Raw genomic sequence first — 19,930 nt, 5'->3', positions numbered from 1 at the left:
TACAGCATTTCTAACATATTTTCAACATGTAATTTAAATCTTTTTAAATAGACATATCAATGGAATGCAATTGTATTTATTGCAAATCATTAAGACTATTAAGTAGCTCCATGAAAACATAATGTATGCTTCCTTTTATGAGTAGGAGCTACAAGACTGACATCCAAAAAAGAGAATTTGTAGAGTCTATGAATTTATCTTCTATTAAAGCAAATGCTTCAAGATTTACTGCTAGTCACATCATCAGCCAGCCCAAACATACACCGTAAAACTGAATCTATCTCTGCAGGGTCTATTTTATAAACAACGACAGTCTTTTCTTACCCACTTGCCTATTGTAAGTCTGCACAGAAGCAGTAAAAGTTAATATGCACAGCATTAACTACTGAAATGTTATTGCGCATCAAAAAGGTTTACTGGTTTACTTTGCAAACCTGCCTAACTGAAAGCCATAAAGCTGACATATTGTGAGTCAGATCTACAGTAGTGCATTGCAATCAAGTTCTCGCTCTCATCATTTAAAAGTTTCTTGATACAAAAGTTGTTCTACATGATCTTCAAAAGAAGATTTTTGTATATGATACACCAGATATTTTTAGCATTTTGGGAGTCAGGTAACCATATAACAAACACTGGCAACAGGATAACTTGCAAAGAATGGAACATACACGCCCTATTTTGTACTCAAATGCCAAGGCACCTGTGTCATTGTCTCAAAAAATCCTTGAGCTGCTAATCACTGAAAGCCTGGGAGACAGATCTGAGCCGAATCAGCATTCAGTTGCCTTGTTCTGGCACTCCACCCTTGGCAACTACTACTGACCGTCGTTGGAGACCGAGTAATGGAGAGCAGGGTCTTACTAGGGATTATTCAATATGACATGGCTGCATTCTTATGTTCTTACACAAAACTCTATAGAAACTGCTGAAAACAAATGGAACTAGAAAACATCTTCTCCTCCTCCGAAAGTAATATAAACCCACTTCTCTGTGACTGAATGGACTACAAATACTCAGGGTTTTACTTGATATCTGTACTTTGAGATGAAAGTGAAGAATAAATGCAATAGAGTTATGGTTTCAATTTAGTCTCCAGCATAGCAAGAAATAATAGAAAGGAAGATTTCTGAAGAATTTCTTCCTCAGTTTCAAAGAAAATAATCATCTTTTCAAGTTCAGTGGATCGTATCAGGCATATCTATATCGTATCAGGTATCACATTAGCCTGTCACGCTTGGTGTCCTAGTACTTGCCAGTTCAAGATGAATCAGCGTATGATGCACGGAAGCTCAGTGAATATAACCTGTTTACAAGTAAATTCTTTCCTAACACCCAAGATATAGTGGTTGGCTCACAGTTACAAACATATGCTTAGCCACATGATTTACTGCATTCTTGATGTTGAAAAAACTGCAGGGCCAATAAGTTCCTTGGAGTAATCATGCATCACAAGAATCCTTAAAATTAAAACTTTCTGGATGAAAAATTTATTTTGGTTTCACATTCATGCTTTGTGAGAAGTAGATGTTAATTGATTCAGATTTTTTGTATCATTGATTATTCAGTGAGTCTTGTTCCTACCTTCTCTAACCAAAGGCAAATACTTTTCACTTGGAGAATGGTAAAGCACTGGAACAGGCTGCTGAGAGGCAATGTCAAATCTCCATCCTTGGAGATATTTGCAGCTCAGCTGGGCGTGAGACTCAGTAAGCTGATGAAATGTGGATGTTGGACTGCTGTGAGCAGGGCTGAATCAAGCAGAGATCCCTTCCTGCCTGAACTGCTCTGTCAGTGCATTATTTCAATGCCTGTTCAGTTCCTCTTAATACAACCCTTTGTTTTTTTCTCATTTCTCTATTTTTTTTTAAATTTTTTTTTTTTCCTTCAGAAGAACTGATAAAAGGACTCAAAGTGAGGGAAATGCTACTTGCACATCTCATGGGCATTCTGTTTCTAATATCAGCTTTTCTCTTTGTCTTTCTACAAAAGTTTTATTCCTCTTATTTCTCTCTGAAACAACTTAAAAGCCCAAATAAGCTCCCTGAATGCCTGGTACCCACAGTTTTTCTTACTGCACTCAGGGAAATGCATGGCCTCACAGACTATTTATATTCCGGTATTTTTCATTCCGCAAATCCTACTGTCCTATCCTGCCATTCTCACTGAGATGTTGTACAACACTATCTCTAATGATTACTTCTCTGCACAACTATAAGACACATGGAAACCCTAGCAGGAGGCACCACCATACCCATGCACCGCATTGGTCACAAGTGAGAGCTTCATCTTTTAGAGAAGGATCAGCTCTCCTGCAGCTGCCTACTTATGTACTTCAACTATCACATAATAGCCTGTGACAACTTGTGCCACAAAAATACGTTTCTTCTGAGATAATTTTCCTATTCCTGTTTTTAAGAATGATAAAAAACAAACAAAAAAACCCCCTCAGTTCTAAAAACAATCTTTAGACAAATCATCTGTAGCCTTTATAAAGTACTATCAGTAGCAATTAAAAACCTTGAAGAACATTTCCAACAAATAAGGAAACAAATGCTGTTAACAGACCTTTTCATCTAACAGGTCCTTCACATTTCCAGACAGTATTTATTTACTGTACTTTGTTAAGGACTAACATGCTGACTAGTTAGTAGTCTTCAATTATCACATCAGGTGGAAGAAAAAAATCTATTTCTATATGAGCTAAAACTGAAATTGACTTTGAATTTCTGAACTGTCAACAAATTCTTCTACGAAAAGGCTTGCTTTACAGAGATTATAAAGTAGGTGTCATCCTTGACACTTGCTTTCTATATTCATACTCCAGGCCTGGAAGAGAAATGCTGCAGAACGCCAGGAAGGATCTTGGAGGGCTCAGCTGTCACACTGCGTGCCTCCCTCACTTGCTTTGCAGTCAGATACGGTGCTGTAGATGTCAAAGGTTCTCTATTTAAACTCACTGACAAGAAAAGGAAGAATACTGGGAGAATATGTTAGCAGCTACTATGAACTTGTCTCTAGTATCAGGTCATCCTGACACTTAATTCAGGATGCTTGAAACAAAAGCTCTGATTCTATTCAAATTAAAAAACACGCAATATGCCCGTCAGATATACAAGTTCAAGACTTACTATGGAAAAATCCAGCGTTAGGAGTACATACAACAAAGCACTGCTTTTTGTCACAGTGACAAACTAGAAAGCCATATATGATTATGTTAATCTCTCATTTAAGATCTCTCTCACACTTGCTCTCTGTGCTTCATGTAAAAGTCACCATTTACTAACCACTTAATGAAGCCACATTCCTCAAATCCCTGACAGAATATGTGAGGTTGTTTGGATTAGAAATAAGAATTTGCCATCCCACTGACCACTTCACCAATTACATTTTAGTCACAAACATCTGTACCATGGAGATGAAGGCAATGAAACACAAATCTCTTCTAAGTGTCTGATTACATCAAGCAGAAGAAAACTGGAGAAAGTGTGGAGAGGAATAAAGGAGCATTATTTGTCCTAAAAACTATTTCCAATCAAGCTTACCTCTTTCCATCTCTTATTTACTTTTAGTTGGAAAGAAGGAAGTAAAGAATATGAAAATGCTTTGAAAGACATTTACAAGAGTCCTGGGTAATTGCCTGCATCAAAGATGACAATTTGTTGCATGGCTGATTTCATTTGAAAAGCTCTTCTGACTTTGTATCCCAGGGGCTGTCTGATACTTTAGAAATAGATCATGACCAAGTAGACCAGAGGAGCACAGCACATGAAAATGTCATTAACAGCATCCAACTTGCAGCCAGGACAAAAATTATGCTCCTCCTTTTAAAACTGAAAAGCCATCATGTTTAAACCTCGCATCTAGGATTGCAGTTTGTCACACACACATTTCCGAGCTGGTAGATGAGGGGAAGCAGAAGTGGACTTAATGAAGGTTGTGCCAGCTGGTGATTAGAGCAATAGCAGGCAAAGAACAGCACAAATGGCTCTAGATTCCATTTACCTGAGCAACGACCCACCTCAACTTTTTTTGATGAAATCCTTAGTAAAAGTACCACAAGCTGCCTACAATGACTGTTAGCAAAGCCAGGTGCAATTCAGTGTGTGAGCAATGATCTTTGAAATGATACAACAGACAGGTGTTTAAGCAATAACCTCTTACTTCATGTTCTAAGACTGAAGATTTATGGTATTTACTGAAATGAGCAAAGCACTAAAAACAAAACAAAACAAAAAAATTAACTTCTGAAACTCGTTCCCTTGTTTTCAATTAAGTTTATGTATAAGAAGGGTTATTCACCAATATGAATTTCTATTAGTCACACTTCCAAGGAGAATACCATTATCATTGCTTCTTAAGCTACTGAATGATGAAAATCAGATCACAAATTTTATTTTATTGAGTTCAAAGTATTTTCCAGTCTGGTTGACTGGGGTATAATTCAATGGTATAATTCAATATTATTGAATCAAGTATTTTACACAACTCAGACACCTTCTTCTCACAAGCCTGCTTAAAAGTATGAAGGCTGTTATTAAATAAAAGAAAAACAAGGTAATTACTAAATCAGTGTTATAAATTTGTTTAGGTTTCAGCTAGGACGGAATTGCTTTTCTTCAAAGTATCTGGTAAGATAGCATGTTTTGGTTCTGGAAGAAAAACAATGCTAATAACACACCGGTGTTTGTAGCTGCTGCTAAGCAGAATTGTATAGAGCCAAGGCTATTCACAGCAAAGAGCCCAAGGAGCTGAGAGGGAACATAATTAGGACAGCTAACTTAAATTGGCCAAAGGGGTATTCCATATCACATGACAACACGTGGAAGGAGTTTTGAAGGGAGTGGAAGTTTATCTTGCTCTCTTTTGCTCAATGATGGCTAGCTGGGCATCAGGCAGTAGTGGTGAGCAATTGCTTGTGCTTTATTTGCTATACACACACACACATATATATATACAGCAATAAGGATTGTCCTTTTCCTTTTTTCTATCTTAGTAAATAGTTTTATCTCAACCCATGAGTTCTACATTCCGCTGAGAAATGGGGAGTGAGCGAACAACTTTATGGAGCTGAGCTGCCACCTGCCAGGTTAGACCACAACAAACTCCTGCAATTTGCTTTTCATTTTTTCACAGATGTTATTGATGATGAGAAACTTGAGCAAACAGCACAAGGAAGTCATGTAAAAAACAACAGTAATCTTTGTAGGTTATTCTCCCATATGTTCAAACAGAAGTCTCACATAGGTAACATGATTGAAAGGTATAATTCAAAACTACAAATATTACTGTTATGAAGTGGTACATGTTCATTGTACCTTGGAAGTAGCTATGTGGAAAAGAAGGAGGAGAAAGACAACATTATATCTGTTTTCACAGAAACAAGGATGGAAACTAAGTTATCTATTTGTTTTCACAGAACTCGGGGGGAAAAAAAAGTATATATATATATATAAAATTATCTATCTATAATATCTATATATTAGGTATCTAATATCTATATATTAGGCTCGCAGTAATCATTTTAAATGCAATTTAGGATTAGGTTTCAAAGGTAATCTGAGAATATTACATTTGCATTGGCTAACCAGTGCACTGATTTACTTGCTGGTATGCTGCAACAGTTGAGAGTGGAACTGAAGATTAGTCACCACATACCACAGATTTCATTTCCATCAACATCATGGAATAGATCTTGAAATACACAGTCTCCACTACTAAGAACACCTACATATATATTTACTTTTCAGCCGTGTCATGTTCCACAAATTTCAACACCCAGTGCTTACCTTCACCACTGAAAAGCTATGTTTATGTGGGATTGAGGTATTAATCTACAGCAGAAAAGGGATCCACTTCTTACAACATACTTACTTAACCACAGTTGCTTCAAGGTGCCTGACATCCATTTCATAAGCAACCTCCAAAACCAATGTAAATATTTTCTTGCTTAAACTCAGAGTTAAGATATAAATGTATATTCCCCACAGCATCTTTCACTGTCCTCAGTAGCTTGCAAAAAAACTCAAGCATACCTTCCGTTTTCGCAAACTCATTTTTATCTCATTGTATAGATGTCAATTTGTTTCAGATCTATTTGTCATCATGACTGTCCCTCTAGTATTTTTTCCTCAAGATACGACTGGCTAATATTCCTCCTCTTCTTTCTGGAAGCCCAAAGTTCTCTTTTTCCTCTTTTTTTCTCATCATCTTAGTAGTTCAGTTTCTTTTAACTACTTTATACTTCAGGCACAGCCTTTCCTGAGACTGACCACTTGCCAGGCATAATTTTTTATAAAACTCTCCAGCAACAGTTCTCCTATACAAACTCCCCAGTAAGACCATGGGTGTCTACTTCCTTGCAAACAAAATAAAGTCCAAAACACAGTGACATAATCACAGTGATGATACTGTATTACAAAACCACAGCTCAGGTCTATTACAGAGAAAATTACACACGGAAGCTGGTTAAAGATGTGGATCTACAAGTTGTTTCCTTTGTGACCAATTACTTCATTTATCTTAGTCACGTAGCTAAAAATTTTATCCTGTCTTGTATCCTGAGGGTCCCCACTTTGATAAGTGAAAATATACTGTACCTGACAGGAGGAGGGAAAAAGAAAGTGACACACACAATTTTCTCTCACAGGAGAGGAATGTCAAAGAATCACACAACTGAGAAGCCCATCAAATTAATGTATCCCTACCAGCACTAATTATAGGTGCACAGTTTGAAACCTTGAACCGTCTTGCCTAGTGCACCACTACAAAGACCTTTTTATCAACGGATTGTTCTTGTCAGGTTCATTTTATCAAGAAACAGAATCTCTACAGTAATAAACAAACTGAGATGCAGAAGTGAGTGAATATATATTTTAGATTGCACATTGAGGAGCATAAAGATTTTTGTAATCTGATATCAAAATATGCATCCATTCAAGCCTTCCTGATACAGAAAAAAAAACAGCTGGCAGAACTTTTTATCAGCTTCCCAAACACTATTTGCTAAGCTGTCAGTGGCCATCCAGACGTCCCTTAAATGTTCACAGTGGAGAAGATGGAACTGTACAGCCTCTCCATAGTACATGATTAAAGCCAGAGAACGTAACACAATTCTACGGCATGGATAAGAAAGTCAGGACAATGATGTAACTGCTCAGGTAACAAAGATATATTCTGGTATAAGATCTGCAGCACCTCAAAGCAGCGCCAAGGCTGGTGTGTCAGCATCTCCTGCAAGAGATCAATATTTTTGTTCAACACTTCTCTGGGTTTATTTACAATCTATATTTATCTGTGAGCAGAAAGAGGGACCATTAAGCCAAATGTCAAATTTATATATATTATTCTCTTCTGCTCTGAAATGTCACTGTGAAAAAAGAAATACACACATACTCAGATGAATTTATTTCACAGAGCGAAGGGTGAAATTTTGACTGTCCACAGCCCAGTGTGAGTGAAGGTCCTTTTCAAGTGAGGGAAGCTTGGTGTCTCAGAGCACTGCATCTTACAGTTCTTGCTCATGGTTGCATCAAGCTTCTCTATTCTGGTTGATGAAAGCCGTAAAACAGTGCAAGTACTTAAAAGATTTATTTATGATTTTAACCTGCTATCTCAATCATCAGGAGATCTTGGAAATGCTGACTGGGTGCTGAAGGATGAATGTAACCTTGGGTCCCCTCGTGGGAACTTCCAGCTCATTGTGCAGTTTAATGAAGATCACAGTACCAAAGCCTAAGATTTTAACTGAAGGCAAGTACCTTGCTTTTATACATTACACAGACTTCACTTTAGAAGCTGTCAGTTTGCATATAAGCAGTAAAAAGCCCCTTGGCTAAATACAGACATTGGTGTGTCAGTTAACAGCAATTTCACCCCACATGTGTTCTTGCCCTTACAACTCAACAAAGAAAGATTACTTTATAATAAGGGCACTGGAAAGGAAGTGAGAAAAAGAAGAAAAAGAACTACAAAGAAATCATAACGTTGCGAAGAACCAAAACATCCAATTATGCTTTGATCATGGCTTGAATTTCAAATGTTACTGTCATCATTATTTTTTACTGTGCCACATCTTCTGATTACTTGATATCTATATGTCAGATAAACAGAAAAACAAAGCACGATATAGGCAGAAGTAGTAGTTTATCTTACGGACATAATAAAGCCTCTCTTTCAAACATTATTGAGAAACCTGTCAACAAAGCAAATCTGAGCACAGAGTGGAAATGAGGCATAATGCTTAATTCCTTCAATCACCATTTTCCTGTTTGCCAGAAGCATCTCTCCTGGGTGGGCTGACAAGGTGTAAGCTAATTTAAAGATCCAGGAGGAGTCAGAACTACATCCAGATAGCACTGCTCCCATGTTAATTAAGTGGAGACAGAAAAGTAAAGTTCACTCAGAAATGATATTGAAGGAAAAACAACTCAAGGAAACGCTGGCAGTTATGAAAAGCACACAACAAAGCAAGCACTAGGCCTACTTATCAGCAAAATTATAGTTTTCAGTCTAAAGATTTCAGGAGTAGTATACTGAACACACAGACAAGGTTGCTTCTGGCATTAATTGCCACTTTCACGCTCATTTCCACCTAGAGCTTTCAAAACTGCTCTGGAACAGGATGATCAAATGCTAGAGGGCAGAAAGCAGTCAATCAGCCCTGAACTGCACAGTTCCCCAACAAGTAAAGGCTTCTTTGTTTGGAGGGCACTCTCCCCAGGTCCATTCTTTGTCTGTGTACCAAAGCTTGCATAGTGAAGCAGCTGTCTTCCAGGTCCACTGAGCATCAGCAACATAAGCAAGGAGGAACCCAAGGATCTGCCCTGCTTTCTAGATGCTGTGTAATATTTTTCTGTCTGAACGTTAGCTCACCCGACAGCACTCATGTTATCAATAAGCTATTTACAGACAGCCAAATTTGTCACGGATGATTTGCCTGTCATTCATGTTGTGATAGCCACTTACACCAGAGATGAGCTATCCCAAAACAGAAAAATGGCAAAGTCCAGAAAAGAATCAGTGGTATTTCATACCTCCACCTCAGGATTGCAGGGTAACCCGACTCCAGTCTTTGACTTAGTCAGGCAAACACCAAGAAAATGAAGGTATTCCTGTAGGACTTCCATACGATGAGGCTGAGGCACTCTCCTCCTTTTGAAGTGTGAAGCCAACTTTTATTACACTCCTGGCACACTGTTGCATTAGCTGTCTAACAACCTGGTATGACTCTGTGTTTTCCAAATAAATTTTCTATTATTTTCTGACTTTTTTCATCCTGAATTATCTAATTTTGTGCTGTTATTCACAGTCAGAACTCTCAAAGACCTTAGCAGTAACAACCAAAATTCAAGTGCAGGCTGAAGATGATAACAAGTTTCAAGGTAGTGGAAGCTCCACTTAAGTGCTTTGAGAGAAGAATCACTGTTAATAATAAATCTTTAAAATAATACTGGTATCTCACTTCAAATTAAATAATGAATCAGTGCATATATAAAAGAAAACAAACACTGCCTCAATATAATCTTGTTTATTTTTTTCCCTTGGAAATATATTTATTCACACTAGCTAGCTAAGAGAAAGACCCTTTTTCTTACTCTCTCACCCCTTCCCAGAATCTGATCAAAGGTGTTTGTCATGTTCCACCATTTACCCAGAACAGCAGGGTGTCCCTCAGTAGTCTGCTCCTTTCAGGTCACTTATGTCTGCTGGAGAGAAGACTCCTTTAAAAAGCACAGTACTTGGTAAAAAAGCAGGTCTTTCACTGACCTTTCTCCAGACTGTGGGTTCTCAGAGCAAACAGTCTTATTTAGATCCCGATTTACACAAGATGAGCCTGCTGTTTTTCAATCTCAAACTGATTCATTTCTTTCCCATCTTACCTCCATGATACAAAATAGTCTTAATAGCAAAGTGAAAAAGAAAACACAAAAACCACTCATTTGGTAGCATGTAAGCTTTGGGTACAAGATTAGAATACAGTTTAAGAATGAAAAAAAATAAATTAATTAATTTAAAAAAATAAAAAAAATAAATAAATAGAAAGAAAAGGAAGGAAAAGGAAGGAAAAACATGTGATTTGACAAGAGCTATGTGCATTACTTAGATATCACCGAAGACTCTTTCCAAGATCAGGCAGCGTGAATGCTTAAAACCTGCTTTGTTTTTGCAACCCTTTCAGCCTGCTAGCCAGCACCTTCTTTTCCACTCTGAGCTGTTTCTTTTTCATGACACAACTTTTAAATACAAAAACCAACAGATAAAAGATGAAGGTTCACTATTTTCATATTTGATTGCAAAACACCTACCTGAACATGTCTCCTAAACCTTTCAGCATTCCTTTCTTTGCCTTAATTTTATCCTTCTCTTTATCTCGATCTTTCTTCTTTTCCTTTCCAGCCTTTTTTCTTTCACCTTTGTCTTGGCTTCCATTCATTTGTCTCTCCAGTGAGTGGGATGGCTGGTCACTTGCTGTGGAAACAGACTCTCTACCAGATCTTGAGCTTTCCTCTGTGTCTTCCTCCACTGAAAGCACACAATAAGAAACAACATGGGATAAGAACAAACAACAAAAGCAGGTTGGTTTTTTTTTTTTTGTTTATTGTATAAATTATTTTCAAGCAGGATATATGCACAACAGCAAAATATTCCCATTCTTTTTAAAAATCAGTATTCACTAATTAGGATTTTTCTTGGAATGGACAGGTGTACATAAACTCCTAAAGATAAGAAATTCATCTTTGCAGGACATTCTGTATAACTTGATTCTTGTTTGGTGTGCACTCTGAATAACACACAGACTATGAGGAAGATGTTAATTGAACCCCATTAAGTGATGGTAATTGGATCCTTTTGTTTCAGCATCTAAAACAGTTGAGGAGAGCTTCAGAAATGTCTGCAGGAAGAAACAACAGCTGTGTAGCATGCCCTGTCAATAAATTCTTAGCAATATTCCCATAAAAATATGAAAGTCATTATGGACTGTTGACCCTCAATAGAAGCCTTAATAGACTTTTTCTTATGCTGCAAATACCATAATGATTCTGCGGCACTACTTCATTTCCTGGCATAGTTTAAAACACATCACGCATCATAGGTTTTATTCTTCCAGAGCAGTAATACAGGTTGAGATTGGAGCAGCCTGGGAGGCTCAGGTGGGGAGATTCCACCCAGTGGAACATGGGAAACATTTTAAGAGCAGGTAATGTGTTTCTTCTCCGTTTGTAATCCAAGACCAAGACTGAGAATCCTAAAGTATACCCGAGGTTAAATTTAACAGGGCACACATGTTTCAGAATCTCTGAAATAAAATGATCAAAAGAAATAATGCAATCAGGAACGGAAAATTCCCCGAGCAGTTAAGCAAGCAAGAAAGAAAATATGTTAAACATGAGAGTTAGAATTGTGAAGCCATTTTGACATAACTTAAAGCCATATCCAACAACTATACTGCATGGCTGGTGAAGCTGTGATCTCTCAGGAGCTCTAACATTTTATTTCATCACATTATAAGCAGGGCTGCATCACTTCCCAGTTTTCCAACAGACAGAACAAGGCAGCAATTAGGATCACAGGCACATACTCTGTACTGATTCCTGTAGCTCTTACAGGTTCCAAACAACTATATAAACATATATATATATATAATATACACATATACACAAAAAGATTTGGAAAAGGCCATGACAGAGCTGGAAGGAAGAATTATTTTTAACTTTAGCACATGCTTATTATTATTATTATTACTATTACTACTAGTACTGTTATTGGTAGACCTCAGGGACTTTTCTACAGCTAATGGAAGTGTGCAGTTCTTTAGAAAATTTCATAAACAAAATAGTGTAGAATATAAATTTGCTCTTCTTACTCATCTTTCATGATTGCCATACCAGTAATTCACTGAAGCTGAGAAGTCTACAAATCACCAGCTGAAAGCCACTAGATATTCTACATTCTCTCTCTGATACTTGCCTGCAAAATATTGTTTATTCTTTAATATTACATTACACAGACCTGCCCAACTGACTTATTCAACGAATCTCCCAGCACTTCTATAAATATTATCCAACCCTGCAAGATCACATAAACATTTTTCAAGAGAAACATATCATGTCAGATAAATATCAACATTAATAACCACTTTGGAATATCAACTATTACTCTGAAGTACAAATCAACCAAAAGAAAAAAAGACACTTCCCAGCAATTCATATTGGCTTGTCTTCAGGACTGCTATGAGATAAGCAGGTGACACAACTTCTCAGCTGTAGGCACAGCTTTAAAATTAGGATAATTTTATTTCAGAAAACTAACAGGCATTTCCCATACCCATCTCTGTATTAGCTGTACTTGGACTTTATTTGGTGAAAGTGTTTCTACCACAAATTTGGGGATGATATTTCATTGTTATTAAAACAGTAGTGGAAAACTACTTTGGAAAAGTGATGCAAATTTTTTGCATGTTAATTTATAGCTACAATCTGTTCCATTTAAACCAACCAGGCATTTAAATGATTGTACTTGCAAACAAACATAATTAGTTTTAAAAAAAAAGAACAAAAAACAAACAAAAAAAACCCCACGCATAAATCTGACAACTTCTGAAGTTGACTATTTACTTGGTACTGCATTGCTAGAATTCCAGAGATAAACAAAACTGTTCTATGATTGTTCATATTCATATGACAATACACTATTTTAAGCCTAAATATGCATTAAGTGTATTGTGCTGTGCTGATTGCCGAACTACTTGTCATAACAATGCTTCCTTTTATTGTTTTACATATTCTATGAAGATTGTATTGGCTCCTTTCCACAGTTGTGCTGCAATAAATATTTGTCTATCATATACATTTTGCTCACAGTTAACTCCATGGCTTCGAATGAGCCTTGTGAACCAGGATTTCTGTTCTCTTGGAATAAACACTCATGTTTCCACTGGAGTAAATGGATTTCCATTTTCTTAAAAAGGCAGAACATGAAGAAACTTGTTTCACTTTTATGCAGAGCATTCACTCTGCAATTAACATACTCCTAATTACTAGCGTTTAGAACAAATGCAAATGCTGCCCAATTAAAATTCAAGCCGAGGCTGCAAATGAAACTTCTTATTTTTGTTAAGTTGCAATAATGACATTAGGTTGCTGCAAAATGCAGAATTTACTTGTTTTGGTACTGCTACTTTCTCCCCCACCTTCCCGCTCCCTTCCCCATTCAGGATATGGAAGACAAAAAAATAAATTGGAGTATACTTTAAGCATCAACTAAAGCTAAAAACCAGTGTCATTTCATGGACTGCACTGTACTAAAGAGAAGTACACAAACAGGTATTATGAAGCTATTCTCCTAATTGGGCCATAATATGTAAAAGATGCACATGAGGAATCAAAGCTACTTAATGTGAAGCTATTTTGCCACTACGTTTCTAGGCCCCTTATTGTGATATTTAATACAGCTGTGGATTCTAGCAATTAAGATTCAGCAAAAGATTAGAAAGCTTTGCTGATCTCTCCCAATTCAAATGCCTTGTCCTCATTCACATCACTAAAGATAAACACTCTGCTTCCAGTCGGCTATTTCAGGTATTTAGGAGAAAAAAAAAAGAGAGAGAGAGAGAAATCAGTCAAAATGACTTGTAAAAGTTCAACACTCGCACCTCTCCACAAATGAGACTTATTTACAACCATTAAAATTCATACACTTCCTCTCACATACTTTCTAAAAAGATTGTCCCAGAACTGGACACACCGATCTGATTTTCCTAGCCATTTAATAACTTTTTTCTTTGCAAAGACAGTAAGTTAATTTAGAAGAGCCGGCCCCTCTGCCACACATACTACCTATGTTTTATGGCTTTCTTATTTGGGGTAATGACATGTTACGAATTCCTCTATAAAATATATTGCAGCGCAGAGTCTGGAAAAGAAAAGCACTCTCAGCACAGAAACATTTGGAGAAGAAAGGGAAAACATATCAAGAAAGACAAATGATTCCAACCTCAAGGGTATCAGCAAATTGACCACCAACTTGTTTGCTTGAATTTTATAATACAAGAAAGCCACATTTTAATTTCAAACAATTATGAAATAATTAAATACAATTAAAAGAGAATTATGCCATGTCATTATGGCAGCAGCGAGCCATTAGGCCAGTACCAGATTGTTAAATAAACTTCCACGTATTCAAAGGCACACAGACTTTTTCCAGCTGCAGACATCACTTGGCAAATTCTCTGGAATTTACAAAAAATTTACACGAAGTTGGGAAGACTGCAGTTGTTTTTTGTTTTGTTTTGTTTTGTTTTGTTTTGTTTTGTTTTACAGATACACACATGTTTCTAGAAAGACAGACCTCAGGATTTAGCATTCTGAGCTGATCCCATGCCCCATATGTCTGGATTAGCTATTAAGCTCTCTTGGCCACCATAAGAAGGGGAAGACCAAAAGGGTCTTCAACAATGTTCACTGAACTGAATTCTGTTCAATGAACTTACTACAGCTGCTTTACTACGCATCTCTTTCTATTACAATTGCAGTGACTTGCAGTGTAACTTTCGGTATTACTTTGTAGATGCTTTACTGTAATACATGGAAGCTATTTGGCCCCACAGCTTCAACAGAACCTGCAGTTCCATGGATATATCTTGGTCATACTTCCTGAAGGCCTACCTTAGCAGGTAAGATTTAAAAACAATCTTGCTCTTGATCTCCTATGACAGTGAGATGGCTCCTGGTCCATCAGTGCTAGACTTCATCCATACAAAGATGAGGATGAAGACTCACCACACAGCATTTCACTTATAGACTGAATTTTTTTCTGGTTTCCATAACTTCCAGGCAAAGAATACAAAGACTACCAAATATTTTCTTTCTGCTTTCTATGTGTTGCATCAATAAACTCAAAACATCTTATGTGAGCCTATATTCACATAGAATACACTTTTTCAAAACAGTTTTGCTGTAATTTTTGTGAAACAAAGTTAAATCATCTGTAACTTCTGGGTAAGCCCTGTATATCTCATACCTCAAAACAAGTTATCTCCATCAGTTGGCTCACACCATATAAGGGTTTTTAGGAAAATGGGACCATACATTCCAGAAGACCATACACACACAGTCTGGGAGGATGACCAGGACCATTACACTTCTTCTCATTCCTGTTCTCTTGCTGGTCAAAAACAGAATGACAGCCAGCAGCACCAGACCAGCTTTTAGCCTCATTGCTTCATGAAATTGCTAGGTATGGTAAAAGCGAAGCAGAATTAATTCTGCCTGTAACTATATTTGAGAAAAGTGACTGGCAGAATGACCGCCCTTTCAGTCTCAGAACACTTTTAGTAACAGATTAAAAGAAAAACAACCAAAGCGCGTTCAAAAATATAAAAGGAGTAAGCTTGCAATGGAATATTACGGATTGGCACTTCAGAAACTAACATTTTAAAACTAGCAGAGAGTGGAAAGTTTTTTTCAAGGCTTTTCTGCAAGTATTCAAGCTAAATATTTTACCATTTCAGCTTTCCAAGCGTCTTCTCCATTCATAAACTTTTAACTAGCTACAGGTCGATTAAAAAAAATTCTGCGGGTGTGTGTGACAAGTTGAAACTAATACAACATGAAGGTTAAAAATTCCATAATTTTAATACAACCTCTGATTGAGATAATTTACCATTCACACTATTTTTATTCAATATAAGTTGTCATTTTCCCGGCCCATTCTTACACAGTTCAATAATGATAAGGTTAGCTTTGAAGTGATTCTTTTATGTTAATGACATTCTCCACATGTTGGGTCATACTTCGGGTTAAAGAACTGAAAATGTAAATGAATGCCCATTAGGGTGGGTAATAGCTGATCATTAACTTTATATTTTATTAGATCTGCCAGCCTTACTCATTCTAATTAAAGGACAGTGATTTCTTTTTTTTCCCCAGACACTACAAATGTACCCTTTCAAAGTTAGATGCACATATTTTTGTAACATTAATTCAGTGGGGTTTTTTTAGTTTCTGTGCAATTTTTTTTTTCTAATTTACATCAGTAAATTAATTAGCTGCCTTACAGAAAATTTTCATAATAATTTAAGTAAACACACTCCTAATAATCTTATTTCCTTATTTTAGGAAGGAAGGAAGCTGCAGAGTGTTGCAATCTGCTTAATGCATATGAAGGGCAAAAGCCTGAAACAAATCCAGGAAGAGATACTAGTTCTATTCTTTTAAAATCTTAAAATTATCTTCTATCACTTCTAATTACCTTCTAAAGGAATTGACTGATACTGCTAACATTCATTATGTACAACAATAGCCTACTTACAAGTTTCCATGCCTTCGTCATCATCATCTGCTACAGGTTTATCATAAGATTTGTCTATGGCAGCTCTGAAGCTTTCATTGCAGCCTCGTCCTCGGATAATTCGTGGGCGGGGGCGGTGGAAAGGAATATCACCATTGAGAGTCACCTCAGCAACGGCTGTCTGCAGACTTTCTAATGAGCTGGATTTCTTCAGACCTAATGAAGGCCCTACATCTCTGGTCGGGGAACCTTAGTGATTTAGGGAAGAAAAAAAAAGTAATTAGAATTAGTGTAGAGAACTGCATGCTTGATTATGCATATCCATCGTGAAAGTCTTTGGGGACACACTTAACATTATTCACATCATCTCTCAATAATCTGCATGGAATTCTCAGCAGATTTGTTGGTCTCAGAAGTGAATGAGTATGTCAAGTTACAGTCAATGAAACCGACAACGTTAGCAAGGTCTGGCTTTTCAAATCAGTGAAAAGATACCAACACCCATCGCTATTATTTCAACAATCTGAATGATAAAAGTAAGCTCAGGGCTTTAAACGCATCTCAAAAAAACAGCAGAGATACAAATCTTACAGTATCAAACAAACTTAATAAGTTTTTCTTTAGAGCAGAAAATTTCATTTCTAATAGCAACTGATAAACAGAGAGCATATTCTGGTAATGAATCCTATCGTGTTTAGAGTGACCTTCTGGTAAAGTACTACGACTTCTAGCTTCAAGGAATATGCTTAGTTTAAACTGACTTTTAAAGGCTTGCATCAAAATGCTAACACTTCCATAACTAAATATTTCTGAGAAATATCACTTGGTTTGGTGGGATTTTGTGAATTTGTTTATAAAAATCTATGGCAAAGCCCCAGTTAATCCAGCAGTACCACAGCACTACACTTCTAGGCTCTGTTTTTGGATACACAGTTTTAGTGAAAATCAGCTGACAGTTGCACAATTCGATGTCATAGTTAAAACTGGGAGAGATCTATCAGAAAAAAGAATTCACTGAACTTTGAATCATATTCTTAAAAGGTTCAGAATACTCTTGGCTAGCTTTTGCATAGGACTTGTGCCTGGAGAGAAAGATGAGGTGTAATGAAAGCAGGAAGAGGGATGCTGGACATACAGAACAGCAACATAGCAACTCTTCACCATGTTTATTGCTGTCTTGGTACGAGACACAGTAAAACACCAAATGTTTCAGTAAATGCTTCCATTCTTCCACTCAGCTATTAAAATTCTAAGAACTCGGTTAAAATGAAATCCATTTGATCAAACATATTCAAATAGCAGCTGTCAAAAAATTCCCCCTCAGCTGCCCTACCATTAAGATGAATTTGTAAATAGAAACAAAACAAAAATCTCCTTTCAGAGCTCTATAGCACTCCTGCATCCTGTTCCCCAAAAGGTCTTGGGTGCTGCCACTTCCACCCTCAGCCAGAAATAAATGCAACAAACAAGAAATTTTATCTCGATGAACTCACACCTCCTAGAAGAGGTCACCCTTTTGCTGTAGCCTGTATTGGTTGGAGGACTGAGGGTTATGAGGATGACTGGGCATAGTACTGCTGCTGGGGTGAAAAAGAGCAGCCAGCTGGGACAACAGAGGGCTGGTGGCTTTCCAGCTGTGCAAACAAACTACCATCCAGGATCCCCCAGCTTTTGAACATGGTCCGAAGTCTACTGCAAGTGTTTTACGTAACGCTCTCTGTGCCAAGTAAAAGAACTTCAGCTTAGACAATGCCTTATAAAATCGCCCACTTTCTAGCTTGTGTCACAAACTGCCATTCTTCTACAAATGTCTGCAATAGATGACAAATGAGATTTGTTTGTTTGTTTTTTGGTTTTGTTTTGAGACTGTGTTTTGTTAAAAAACAACAACAACAAAAAGTGCGTGAGACAAGAAAGAAAAATGCATGTAACAGTTTGGAGGGATGACGGAGCAGAAAGGGGACAATGGTATATAAACCAGCTGTTTGACATATTCCGTTTCATATACTATCCTCTTACATGGAAACTTACTGTAAACTTCCTTATTACAGATTCTGCTTTGCTACCTTCTGAATGAAACGCTCATATATCTTTTCTTAATTACTGAGTGGCTCTTTTTGTAAACAATAATTATAAAGCAAGCATTTCTGCGCCCATTTATGTTCATAAATGACATTAAAACAATTCCATTTCCTGCTATCCAGTACAGATGTTTGTGAGAACAATATTTAAGTTCCGGTTTCCCAGAGGAAAACCTAGATGGGATGACCTAACACTCCCTGAGTACTGTATAACTAATAACGGATTACAGAAATTATAGGAACATTTAGTGAACTTGTGTGGTCATGAACAACAATGTGAACAAGTGGCAGAATTTGAAAGAGGAAAATATCCTTTCACAAGCAATTTAAGCACTGCAATCATAAAGCTATACGTGTTTCAATACCTCCACTATCTTCTACGGCCTCTCCATAGCAAGTCAACTGTTATCAAAATATATAGCTGTCTCCCTGTAAATTGAGTGAGTTCAGAATTTATTACTAGAATTCAGTAGCCAGAAAGTGAGTTGTTTACTCATAATCTAGTGAGAAACTTTCTTTAAGATGCGTTTTGTTTAAAATTTATGAGTCACATCAAAACCCAGATTTCTAAGTACAAAAATGTCAGCATTTTCTTCCAGACTTTACAGCGCTGGTGGTAATCATCAGAAATGATATCTGCTCAGAACGAGTTCTGTTTTGACAACAGAATTTAAAACAGGAAAAAAAAAGAAAAAAAAAGAAAAAAAAAGAAAAGATAAAAAAAAAAGAAGGAAAAGAAGACACATCTACCCTAAGCATCTTTACGTGACTGAGTGATGAAAGGGGTTCTTTTATCACCTTTTTCAAATTTGAAGTTTATCAGAAGTTTCATTTCCGACAATTTCATTAACAAATCCCCTTTGAGGTGAATGCAGCTGTCTTTAGCACAGCAGAGCTCCTGCTGTAGCACTGCCTCACCTCCCCACGCTTTGCTTACATGTTCACTCATAGAGTTGTACTCTACACCACATACACCAATATACATCTGGATAGCATGCTTGCTCCAACCCCAAGCGTTGCCCCTGCCCACCATGCATGCACAGCACTGCATGTCCCCCAGACCAGTCCCTGGGCAGAGCACCACACCAGCTTGCCACACCATGCAGCACCCCCTGCTCATGCACAACATGCCTTGGGTGGATCGGCGTTCACACGGCACATGTAGATCCAATGAGACATCCAACACATACACACACGTTATGTGATGCAACCTGTTCCAAGCCCGCTGTTTTTCCCCTCATGCTAACCATTTCACACCTCATGATGCCTCCCCCTTTTCCAACATTACATTATGTATTTATACAGTGCCACAAATTCACATGGATGTTTTTTGCAAAGGCAAAAACCATGGTGCTAAAGGATGTAGGAGGATTCCTTCAGTGACGATTTTTAAGACTTATAATAGCTTTTATTGGGGGGGTGGGGAAGGGCACTATAAAAGCCCTTCCTTTTAAATGATTTAAAATGATGTTTTTGTTTCTGTCCAAAGCATTATTTTTACCAACTCTTAGGCTGAACACTACCAGTGACTTACGTCAACAACTTCCCTCTATAAGTGTGGC

The 19,930-nt window shown here is 37.2% G+C and overlaps 1 protein-coding gene across 23 annotated transcripts in view; it reads right to left on the bottom strand.

Annotated features, from left to right (window-relative positions):
- Positions 1–19,930, bottom strand: part of PARD3 (par-3 family cell polarity regulator) — a 424,465-nt gene that overhangs the window by 131,133 nt on the left and 273,402 nt on the right. For all 23 annotated transcript variants that reach the window (XM_032443027.1, XM_032443040.1, XM_032443035.1 and 20 more), the window contains 2 exons: positions 16,309–16,536; positions 10,305–10,521 (listed from right to left, as the gene is read on the bottom strand). In XM_032443027.1, coding sequence (XP_032298918.1) covers positions 10,305–10,521; positions 16,309–16,536 — 445 coding nt within the window. The remainder of the gene's footprint in view (positions 1–10,304; positions 10,522–16,308; positions 16,537–19,930) is intronic.

Source organism: Coturnix japonica, chromosome 2 (genome assembly GCF_001577835.2).
Source record: "Coturnix japonica isolate 7356 chromosome 2, Coturnix japonica 2.1, whole genome shotgun sequence".
In the NCBI taxonomy this organism is placed as follows: Eukaryota; Metazoa; Chordata; class Aves; order Galliformes; family Phasianidae; genus Coturnix; species Coturnix japonica.
This window is presented reverse-complemented; position numbering and strand designations above follow the sequence as displayed.